This window comes from Pseudorasbora parva, chromosome 10 (assembly GCF_024679245.1).
Source record: "Pseudorasbora parva isolate DD20220531a chromosome 10, ASM2467924v1, whole genome shotgun sequence".
NCBI lineage: Eukaryota > Metazoa > Chordata > Actinopteri > Cypriniformes > Gobionidae > Pseudorasbora > Pseudorasbora parva.
The window spans coordinates 15,709,079-15,721,254 of record NC_090181.1 but is presented as its reverse complement, the minus strand read 5'-3'; the positions used below and the strand labels follow the sequence as shown (position 1 = coordinate 15,721,254).

Below are 12,176 nucleotides of genomic sequence, written 5' to 3'. Positions count from 1 at the left end.
GTGTTGTATCACTAAATACATCCAGCGACTTGAAATCATCATCATCTGCTATTGTTTTTGTCACAAGTCTCTTCATAAGCTGTGCTGCATCCCTGGCAGTAACCATAGTGATGAAATCCATATATGGCTCTCATACCATCTGCTATGACCCAGAGCATTGCACGTTTGGCAGAGCCCTTTGGAAGCAGTATGGTGCCATTCATCTCCCTACAGAGCACTGCATTCAGGAAGACAAACAGGAACAGTAGTGTAACCATTCAGAATTGTATAACAGCAAGGGATTAGAAATTATTACTCATAAATACAAATCATATGCGGTGCATTAACTGGGGTCATCAGGTTCGCTCAAAGCCAGTTTCAGATGTCACTAATTATACAGGCAAGCGTGATTAAACAAGTTTTATTGTAATATGAATTTTAAGGACAGAAGATGATTTTCTTTGAAACGTTAATTTGTCTTCAGGTGTGTCTTTTCTTTGAGTCGTCGGTTGTCTGTCTGGACATTTGGGTGAGCTATCTAACCGATCCGCCTGGATATTAATGTAATATTCATTTTTAATTCCGAAATAATACCACGTAAAATAATGGGTGGAGCTAAATTCGAATGGACATGAATGTCCAATCAGAAGCCGATATGTTGTTACGTCATATTCCAAACGCGCCAATGACGACGCAGCATTCAGTCAACAACGACGTTGAACCCATTTTGAATTTTCTCTACTAACTAACTGAAGAAGAACACAACACGAGAAGAGTGAGTGCGGAGTAACCGTGAGTGTTTCTTTCTATTTCTTTTTTTGTTTTGTTTTTTGGTAGGATGATCTTTTTTTTTTTTTTGTAGAAAGTTAATTAGTATTTCATTGTTGAGAATGGGGTGTCAAAATCTTTTCCGTTACAAAGTTCTTTGGTTGATGTATTAAACCCATCCGCGTGATTCATATTGTTGTCATACTACTAACGTTAGCCGCCTCGTGTTTATTTATATATGAAACATTTTTTCGTAACTTTACCTGCCATTAAAACATGATTTAAATACAGGTTCCTTTTTTATGTTCTATAAAAGTGTAACTACTCACTAAACCTAAAACCACCTTAGGTCAAAACTAACTAAAGTTACGTATAGATTGCAAAATATTTACCGATTTAAAAAAAAAAAAAAAGAGAAACTAATAGTTATAATAAGTTCTTTTATTACATAAACCTCATAATTTCTCAAAGATGTGCTCCTAACATATTAGTAACAAAGAAAAATCAGGTAATAAGTCATTTCAACCTGGAGGTCCTCTTTCTAAATTTCACTTGATAGTCTAAAAAAGTTAACGTATTCATGTCCCGAGGACATCTGTATTTTTACTGTTTTTAAGTTATTGTTACAATACTAATTGTAAGAACATGTGGCATGTAAATTCTGTCACATAAATAAATCCCTCGTTTAAAGTAGGCTCTAGTAGTAGGCAAGCTAACGTTACATTGCTACAGCAAATAATGATTATTTTGTGAACAGTATTTTGAATTTGTCAACATCGAAAGGTTTTCTGTGAGACTGTGGTGACAGTGCAGATGATGCTGGGAAAAAAAAATCATCATGTAACGTTAGTCGCCATTCATTAAGTGAAATGAATTCTAGATTTGCCAATATTTAGCCTGTAATAAATGTGAGCGATTTTTTTGTATCTAACCATGTTTAATAATTAAGTGTGAAATTATATTTTTGTGTGTGTGTGTGTATAATCAATTGTTCCAATAAGTAGCCTGTTTTAACTCAGTGTTGGGTTATACATACTGGTTATGATTCTATAATATGTCATCTGCTTGATAGAGAGGTTTATAAAACAAATACTTGTCTCATTGCGTTGTTCAGAGGATGCCAATGTGTCTTTGAGGAGCAACACAGCATCTTCAGTATGAGCTGGGCTGTGGAAGAGTGGAAGGATGGCCTTCCTGCAAAGGCCTTACAAAAGATCCAAGAGATAGAAGGGCAGCTTGACAAGTTAAAGAAGGAAAGACAACAGAAACAGTTTCAGATGGATTCCCTTGAAGCTACTTTACAGAAACAGAGGCAAAAGGTCAGTTCCCTGAGAAAAATTGGCAGAGATTTCCTCAGGTTTTGCATCTTGATTAAATATCTCCATTATTTGTGTATTGTATTTTCCTACAGATGGAGAGTGAGAAAAGTGAAGCATCTGCCCTTAAGAGGGAGAACCAGTGTTTGGTAGAGTCGTGTGAAAGTCTGGAAAAGACTAGACAGAAACTTGCACATGACATCCAAACAAAGGAGCAACAAGTGAATTATCTGGAGGGGCAACTAAACTTGAGCAAGAAGCAGATTGATAGATTAGAGCAAGAGGTCAAAAAGTAAGTGGACTGTGTTTAAAAGGATAGTTCGCATGTCGTTCCAAACCATTCAGACGTTCGTTCATCTTCGGAACACAAATGAAAATATTAAATTTTTATGAAACCGGAGAGCTCTCGGACCCCTTCATAGACAGCAATTTAATGGACACTTTCAAGGTCCAGAAAGGAAGTAAAGACATTGTTAAAGTAGTCCATGTGACTTCAGTGGTTCAACCTTAATTTTATGAAGCAGCGAGAATTTTGTGCACAAAAATAATGACTTATTCAAGTCATCATCACATGCATACGTCGTGATGATCAGCATCGCCTACCGTAGATCTTGAAAGCGCTGCAATGTTTACAGTGTAAAATGCATAGGATACTAACACAGGCTAGAACAAAATTGTTGAATTAAGTCTTTATTTTTGTTTGTTTTTACTCACTAAAAGTATTCTTGTCACTTCATAAAATTAAGGTTAAACAACTGGAGTCACAAGTATTGAGACAACGATTATTTAAAAATGTTTAACTACTTTTTTGGCTCTTGAAAGTGTTCATTATTAGCTCTGTATGGACAGAGAGCTCTCAGATTTAATCAAATATATCTTAATTTGTGTTCCAAATATATTGGAACATATGTCTTGCGCCGCATTCACACGGGGCGTAGGCTTTAACGCTTGACGGAGGGCGTGGCTGAAGCTGGGTGCTGACGCGATCGTCATAGTGACAACAGCCAATTACATTAACTTACTTGGGGCTTGGACCACAACACAAAAAAGCACCTTTTTATGACAGCTAGTCTGTGAGATTAAATGGATGCCGATTCGGTTGTATGTGTGAGTGCGATTGCCCGTGTAGTTGTTGTCAGTGCACTGCACAGGTGCTCGAAGCTGTTGAATACATTAAATCCTGAAAAAGCGCAGGGAGAATATCACATTCTGGTCCGGGAGCTGCGTCTGGATGGTTCACTGTTTGAGCAGTTATGAACTCAATTGGCTAGTGTCTGCTATAGGATATTTGTATACGGCGATCTGATTGGATGACATCTGCGCTGATGCTTGAAAAGTTGAGAAGTCTTCAACTTCTGCCGCTTGCAACGCAAGTGAAGCGCCGCGACGGAACCCACAATTCAGTTCGGCAACGGATGATTGTTGCCGAACTGAAAAGTAAATTCAAAGTAAATGGGAAGCGTTAAAACGCCCCGTGTGAATGCGGTGTTACAGGTTTGGAACAACATGAGGGTGAACTAACCCTTTAATACTTTGTTGTCAATATAATATTTATTTGTTTAATGTATAATTGACTTTTATATAATAACCTTGTGTCAGAGCTAGACAAAATAAGACTCATCTTGGCTTAATTTTATATTTTTCATTCAGGTATAAGCATGATTTGGAACGATCCCAAACTTCACATTCTTCAGAAGTGCAGCAGTTTAGTACACCACAGAAAACTTTTGCAACCCCCGCAACACCTAATCATTGGCAACAAGGTAAGATATGGATTATAGAAAATAAAAATGCAATTCAGAATAGATTTAACATAATTTAACAGTAACATTGCATTTTCAGACTCAAAAATAAATGACCTACAGGAAAAACTCAATCGAGAGGTTGAGGAGCGGAAAAGATTGGAAGCTGAAATCAAAGTCATGCATGTAAAAGTAAGTAAATTGCGTACAATGTTGGTAATAAGAGCCTTGTAGCTAGATGTTAAAGTGCAATGATAAAAGTATTAGCTCACCCAAAAATTTTAATTGTCATCATTTACTTAAACTAATGTGATTCCAAACCCAGAAGGCTTTTGTTCATCTTTGGAACACAAATTAATATGTTACTTATGAAATCTGAGAGATTTCTCTCCCTCCATTGACAGCTGTGCAACTACCACAGCTGTTTAAACTTTGATGCTTTAAAAAATAATCCATTATATTGAGCAATGTAGTCCACATTTTCTGAAGGCATGATCAGTTTATATGATGAACAGATTTAATTTGGTCTTTTACTCATTTATAAAAATTCATCAGCGCACACAACAGAAGCTCAAGCATTCTTGATTGATGTGCGAAAACCAACGTTTCTGCAAGAAACAATGAGGTTCTTGCGTGTCAAGCTGATTCGGTTGAGCTTCTGTCTATGTTCACTGATCAATGTTTATATGTGTATGCAAACCTAAATTCAACCATTTAGTTTACTAAATAGTAATAATGCATCTCTCTTTTGTAATACCTGAAGCTTCTGAACCAATCTACTGTGAGTCATAAAGACATTGCAAGACAGCAGACAGGGTCGTCAATTTTCCCTTGGCAGCAAGACCAAACAAACAGTCATCAGCCTCAGACTGTGATGGAGACACCATCTAGGAGAAGAAATGGACCCTCTGGGATGTCATGGTCTTATGATGACACACCAATAAAGCCCCACCAGCAGTTCACTTCAGGCACTCAAAGTGACACGGCTGGATCACAGCAGATGGAACAGCTCAAGAATATAAATCAAGGTCGGTCTGACTTTACTGATGGATTATTGTTTTTTATTATGTAATGAATACAGCACTAGAGTGATAGTAGTAATAATATTAATACATTTTGTTGCTTTTTTATTGCTTGCTTTCTTATACTGCTCAGATCTGAGGTCAAGGGTTTCTGAGTTAGAGCTCCGTCTTCAGGCCCAAGAGAAGGATATGAAGAATCAGATCAATAAATTCAGTGAAATTCAAACTCAACTAGAATTGGCCAAGAAAGATCTGTCAGACAAGGACAAACTCCTAAACAAGTCCAGAGATGAACTCACAAAGACTACAGGACAGTATGAGCAGTCGGTTTCTAAGGTAATGTAGGTCTGTTTAAAGCATTTATACTAATGCATATTATATAAGATACATTTTCTTATATACAGCGGGCCTGGAAAATATTTGAAGAGTTAAAAGGGTGGTTCCGTGTTGTTGTTTTCTAGGCTTAGTTGTGTTTATGGGGCGCAGTATAATGTCTTGATACTTCTTTTTTTTTTTTTTTTACACTGTTTTTTTCTTATATTTGACCTTTATTCCACACCGCTGTCTCCACTGTCCTTTGAACGGTTCGTTTGCTTTCTGCTTCTATGAAGTCCATCTCTCCGAAAAAACGCAATGGTCTTAGATTAGTTAGATAACCAAATGTAGTTTCATGTATTTTTATTAGCTGAAGTGCCAAGCACAGGTTGTCCGGAAACGCCACACCCCTTACCATTACGGGCTGAAGTCGCATCTGCGGTGACTAGCAAGGGTTTATGATGTCATCCAACCCAGGAAGAAGCTTGTTGTAGTCCAAACCGGCCGTTTTTGTAGGCAATAAATTGCCATAACTTTAAAAGACAATATCTCAGTTTGCATTGAACTTTCAGCGCTGTAACTTTGCAGATACTGTTTATGCTCAAGCGACAACATTACACACTAACTAAAGTAAAAAAAAATAATAAAAAAAAACCGTACTCGGTTACTTTCGTAACCTCGGTTCCCTGAGAGAGAGGAACGAGTATTACGTATGGGAAAAACTCCTTTTCTCGAGAATGTGAAGCAAAACTTTTAATAAAGGTATCTATGTAAAGCGCAGTGAGCTGCACGGCCATAGCCCAGCGCGAGGAGCGCTCTGATTGGCCGGGCTGCGGCAACTGCAGGAACCTATGGTGAGGCGGCTGAGAGGAACGAACCAATGGGGGGCGTTCCAGAAGCCCGCCGAAAAAGGTGCTTATATTTGCATACAGGAGGCTATATAAGACCCTAATTCGCCATAGGTGTCAGGTTTTAAGATCGACTGAAGCGATACCTGAGAAGCATAAACACGGCACGGAACGTAATACTCGTTCCTCTCTCTCAGGGAACCGAGGTTACGAAAGTAACCGAGTACGTTCCCTTTCGAGAGAGGTTCCTCGTATTACGTATGGGAACACAATGTAAAGCGCCGTGTGTGCTGACTGACCCAGTATACCCAAAGCACATGTTATAAACCCCCGAGACACCGACAGAGGCGGCTTATAAGGGGAATGAAGAACCGGAAGAGTCGGTTCGTTTGAACAGCTGATCGGACATAGTCGGATCTTATGATGAATGAATAGTGCTTAAGGACTAATGTGTACAGGCCAAAATGTAAGGCAATCTGTTTGCCAGGGTCAAGATAGAGCCTAGATGGAGAGAAGCCCTGCTTGTAGAGCTGGAACCTCCAACTTGTAGAATCTGATAAAAGTGGACGGAGAGGCCCAGCCTGCCGCCGCACAGATATCTTCCAAAGAAATGTCACACGACCAAGCCCAAGATGAGGCCATGCCTCTAGAGGAGTGGGCTTAAATGCCTGTAGGACAGGTTAGGTCCTGGACCTATATGCTAGTGGGACTGCATCCACTATCCAGTGTGAGAGACTGTTTCATGACAGCACAAACTTTAGTGCGGCCACCGAAGCAATGAAGAGCTGATCCGACTGCCTGAAGGGGGCGGAGCGCTCTAGATACAATCTCAATGCTCTGACTGAGCAGAATATGTTTGCGTCTTATTCTCTCTGAGACGCGGGTTAAGCAGTGCAAAGAGCTGCATACTGAAGGGGTTGATAGCACTTTCAGCATAAAACCATGCCTCGGTTTGAGCACAACCTTGAAGTTGCTGGACCCAAACTCAAGACAGGAAGGGCTCACGGAGAGTGCAGGTAAGCCACCCACTCGGTTAACCGAGGCCACAGCCAGCAGAAAAACGGTTTTGAGTGATATGTGCTTCAAGCTCGTGTTCTGAAGTGGTTAGGAGGGGGAACCCTTCACGGCCTCCAAAACCATGGCGAGGTCCCAAATAGGGACCGAGGTAGGGGCAAGGCGGGCTGAATCTCCTGGCCCCTTTAAGAAAACACACAATAAGATCACTTTTCCCTAGTGAATGTGCCGCGATAGGAGCGTGGCTAGCTGCTATGGCGGAGACACACACCCCGAGTATGGAGGGGGGACGACCCGCATCCATTAGCTCTTGGAGAAGCGAGCGGTTCCGCCAGTTCGCATGAGTGTGCGTCGATGTTTCGCGTAGCACACTGGTTAGAAAACCACTGACCACTTCAAGCAGAGCTGCCAGATAGCAGGGGCTCTAGCTTCCGAAATAGTGTTCATAACTTGTCAGAGAGGTTCCCGGATACCGTTGATGGGCCATACGTGGAGGGCCCACAGCTCGGGATTGGGATGCCAGACCTTCCCTTTCATTGGCAGAATAGGCATGGGGCTGTGTCTGACAGCTGAAACAGTATGGAGAACCATGTGCGGTTCTTCCAAAGTGGGGCTATTAAAAAGCACAGGCTGCAGCTGGATCGCGATCGGAGGGAACATATAGAGGGAGTCTGGGCCAACATGGGCCAGGGCATCCCTGCGTTTGCAGAAAAAATATTGGGCAGCGTGTGCTGTGCAAGCTGAATTGTTTGCGGGTAAAGGGACCATCCCCCTGGGGACATGGGTCCTCTGGATAACATGTCCGGACCCTGATTCAGAATACCTGGCACGTAAGCCGCCCTTAGGGAGCTCAGATTGTGCTCTGCCCATAAAAGGAGATGCTTAGCCATGCAGTGAACAGAGTCTGATCTCGGCTGCCCTAGCGATTTTATGTACATTATCAAGACGTGGTGGTTCTTATGCCGTAAGTCTTGAGTCTATGACAATGACTGTACTGATAAGCCTGCCCCTCGAAGGCGAATCTCAAGAATGGCCTGTAGTGGGGGTGGGGGGTTATCGTAACGTGAAGTATGCGTTTTTCAGATCTATTGAGAAAACCCAATCCCCGGGGCGAATGTGCGCGAGGATTTGTTTCACCGTCAGCACCTTGAAACGAGCGTGTCATAAGTGCTTTGTTCAGATGCCTGGAAAATGGGCCTGAGACCGCCACCCATTTTCGGCATGAGGAATTAGCGACAGTAAAAACCTGACTCGCTAGCGTCGGGTGTACTGTTTTCGCCGCTCTCTCCTTTAACAGTCTCAATGCCTCAGCGAGAAGCACGTGACTGACACTGCTTCTTACAGAGGGCTCGACCACGGCTTGAATCGCGGGGTCTGCGAGCAAAACTGTAGCGAGAACCTCGTTTTATATGTTCAACACCCAATATTATATACCAGGAATGGCCTGCCAGGCCTGGGCTCGTAAAGCCAGGGGTTGAATTAGATTCGGGGGCTGGCCGCTTAGTAATAGGGGCCTGTTAGCCGGGTTGCTTGTGCTGTAACACTGCTTTTAACACTGTGGGGATAGTGTTAGTTTTGGCGGTGCAGGCTTTGCAGTGGGCGCACGCCTCACATTTATATTGTGTGTGCGAGAGTGAACTTTGTGAAAAGTGCTTGGGTGCAGGAGTGCAGACTGTAAAGTGGGCACATTTCCTACATAGAAAGCTCTTTTGTGTGTAGTGTAAACAATGTGCAGTGGCGCACAACCTACGTAGAATACCCACGGTGCAAACCAGTGAGCAAATCCACAGGGGTAAACGCACACAGCATTAGTGTGCAGACGAGCGTGTTTAACACAGGCTAGTTGACTGCAATATTTCATCTCCAGTCACTAACTTAAGGGAACTGGGAGAATGTAAGGAAGTGCGGGTGGTATGTGAGCCATTCCACAATGCCGTTATGCTCTAGTCTAGACTGAAAGCGCGCATGCAGACAAGCGTGTTTGACCACAGGCTAGTTGACTGCAATAAGGCTAGTTGACTTTATATGGTGTAATCCGGCCGCGGCGGGATTTATTTGTGATTTTGTGAGGCTGAATTAACAGTGCTTATGTAGGGGTGCACACTGTGTAGTGGACACTTTGTCTACAGTGTAAAAACCTTTCCAGCCGCCTGAATAAAGGGGACTGGAAGTGATAGAGTGAAAAAAGGGCTTAGCTTGGCAGCCATTTTCCGACGCCCTTATGCTCTGACAGTGAGCGCGTGCTATGACGTAAGCCGCGCTCTAGTCAGCAACGCGCTGTGGAAGGGGCGCGCGCTATCATGACAAGGCAGCCATTACAACTTCCTTGGCAGTAAGCGCGCGCTGCAGCGACATTGTTCTTGACATACCCAACAGCCCGAGCTCGCTCGTCTAACTTACTCTAGTATTCTCTGTCCGCAGCGCTTCAGCACGGCGGCGGTAGAATGAGCACGGCGAGAGCTTCGGCTCGAGTTAGTTTATTCACTCTAGTATTCTCTGTCCGCGGCGATAGAGCGACAGGACGAGAGAATTGGAAGCGTGAGGTAAAACTCTGTCCGCGGCGCTTCTAGCACGGCGAGAGCTTCGGCTCGAGTTTGTTTATTCACTCTATTATTCTCTGTCCGCGGCGATAGAGCGACAGGACGAGAGAATTGGAAGCGTGAGGTAAAACTCTGTCCGCGGCGCTTCTAGCACGGCGAGAGCTTCGGCTCGAGTTTGTTTATTCACTCTATTATTCTCTGTCCGCGGCGATAGAGCGACAGGACGAGAGAATTGGAAGCGTGAGGTAAAACTCTGTCCGCGGCGCTTCTAGGACGGCGAGAGCTTCGGCTCGAGTTTGTTTATTCACTCTATTATTCTCTGTCCGCGGCGATAGAGCGACAGGACGAGAGAATTGGAAGCGTGAGGTAAAACTCTGTCCGCGGCGCTTCTAGCACGGCGAGAGCTTCGGCTCGAGTTTGTTTATTCACTCTAGTATTCTCTGTCCGCGGCGATAGAGCGACAGGACGAGAGAATTGGAAGCGTGAGGTAAAACTCTGTCCGCGGCGCTTCTAGCACGGCGAGAGCTTCGGCTCGAGTTTGTTTATTCACTCTAGTATTCTCTGTCCGCGGCGATAGAGCGACAGGACGAGAGAATTGGAAGCGTGAGGTAAAACTCTGTCCGCGGCGCTTCTAGCACGGCGAGAGCTTCGGCTCGAGTTTGTTTATTCACTCTATTATTCTCTGTCCGCGGCGATAGAGCGACAGGACGAGAGAATTGGAAGCGTGAGGTAAAACTCTGTCCGCGGCGCTTCTAGCACGGCGAGAGCTTCGGCTCGAGTTTGTTTATTCACTCTATTATTCTCTGTCCGCGGCGATAGAGCGACAGGACGAGAGAATTGGAAGCGTGAGGTAAAACTCTGTCCGCGGCGCTTCTAGGACGGCGAGAGCTTCGGCTCGAGTTTGTTTATTCACTCTATTATTCTCTGTCCGCGGCGATAGAGCGACAGGACGAGAGAATTGGAAGCGTGAGGTAAAACTCTGTCCGCGGCGCTTCTAGCACGGCGAGAGCTTCGGTTCGAGTTTGTTTATTCACTCTAGTATTCTCTGTCCGCGGCGATAGAGCGACAGGACGAGAGAATTGGAAGCGTGAGGTAAAACTCTGTCCGCGGCGCTTCTAGCACGGCGAGAGCTTCGGCTCGAGTTTGTTTATTCACTCTAGTATTCTCTGTCCGCGGCGATAGAGCGACAGGACGAGAGAATTGGAAGCGTGAGGTAAAACTCTGTCCGAGGAAAAACTCCGTCTGTCCGCGGCGCCTCCTCAGCGCGACGGTATAGTGACGAGAGCTTCGGCTCGAGTTCGCCTATTCACTCTAGTATTCTCTGTCCGCGGCTGTAGCGCGACGGAATGAGAGAAGAGTGGGAACAACTCTGTGGCAGCGGCGGAAGAAGAGCCGCGGCGGCGGCAGAGTGAAGAGAGCTTCGGCTTGAGTGTGCTCATGTCCTCTAACATTCTCTCTTTCCGCGGCGCTATTCAGCGCGACGGGACGAGAGCAGAGGGAGAGTGAGAAGAGCTCCGTCTTTCCGCGGCGCTTAACGACGCGGCGGAACGAGAGAGTCCTCGAGTAGAACAAGCCTGTAAGCTCTAGAAGTGGCGTTGCAGCGGCAACACAAACACATATAACACTCAACATAGACACAGTTTAAAGGATATATAACGCCGGATGGCGTAGCTGGAACGGCAGAGAAGGCGGAGAGGGAGTCCGTCGTCCTCAGCTGCAGGTTCCGCTGGTGCCTTTTCAACGGCGGTGCTTCTTCCGGAGACCAGCGAAGGTATCGCTGAAGGAGATAAAATCTGACACCTATGGCGAATTAGGGTCTTATATAGCCTCCTGTATGCAAATATAAGCACCTTTTTCGGCGGGCTTCTGGAACGCCCCCCATTGGTTCGTTCCTCTCAGCCGCCTCACCATAGGTTCCTGCAGTTGCCGCAGCCCGGCCAATCAGAGCGCTCCTCGCGCTGGGCTATGGCCGTGCAGCTCACTGCGCTTTACATAGATACCTTTATTAAAAGTTTTGCTTCACATTCTCGAGAAAAGGAGTTTTTCCCATACGTAATACGAGGAACCTCTCTCGAAAGGGAACTTTAAAACATTTAAAATATATAAATTCATTGTAGTGAATTACAAAATATTGAAGCATTTATTTTGCATTTATTTTAAAGCTAATACAAGCACACATTCAAGTAAATCACACAAAGTCACACAAAATTTAACTCTTTTGCTTCAAAAGTTTGTTCGTTTAAAATAATTGCCACTTATTTAATATTTTAACATGATTATATTTTATGTCTAATGTACTTAACTGACCCCGACTCGAAGCGGAGGGGTCTTGCGTCACTCTGATGGGGTTTATTATTAAAAGGCTACTTGTCTCCAGTAAATTATACACACAATATTGTCTTGAGTTTAAATATTTTATTAGGTCTTATGCAAAGCTTATGTGAAGAAAAACGGTTCCAAACTGCCTTTATCTATTGCTGAAAATATTTTTTTTTACTATATGTTGAAAATTAATGCTGAAAGTGATAGTTGTCCCAAAAATAAAAATTAGCCCATGATTTACTCACCTTCAAGTCATCCTAGGTGTATATGACATTCTTCTTTTAGACAAATAAATTATGAGATATATTTA

At 43.8% G+C, this 12,176-nt stretch overlaps 1 protein-coding gene across 2 annotated transcripts in view; it reads left to right on the top strand.

Annotated features, from left to right (window-relative positions):
• Positions 1-217: 217 nt before the first annotated feature.
• The window catches only part of cenpf (centromere protein F), a 29,184-nt gene continuing 17,225 nt past the window's right edge, over positions 218-12,176 (top strand). Inside the window, exons 1-7 of one of the 2 annotated variants that reach the window (XM_067455299.1) lie at positions 218-754; positions 1,862-2,066; positions 2,159-2,355; positions 3,714-3,826; positions 3,906-3,997; positions 4,569-4,833; positions 4,961-5,163. In XM_067455299.1, the coding sequence (XP_067311400.1) occupies positions 1,905-2,066; positions 2,159-2,355; positions 3,714-3,826; positions 3,906-3,997; positions 4,569-4,833; positions 4,961-5,163 (1,032 nt within the window). In that variant the 5' untranslated portion in view covers positions 218-754; positions 1,862-1,904. Of the gene's footprint in view, positions 772-1,861; positions 2,067-2,158; positions 2,356-3,713; positions 3,827-3,905; positions 3,998-4,568; positions 4,834-4,960; positions 5,164-12,176 lie in introns of both variants that reach the window. The other variant, XM_067455298.1, reaches the window with a different exon arrangement.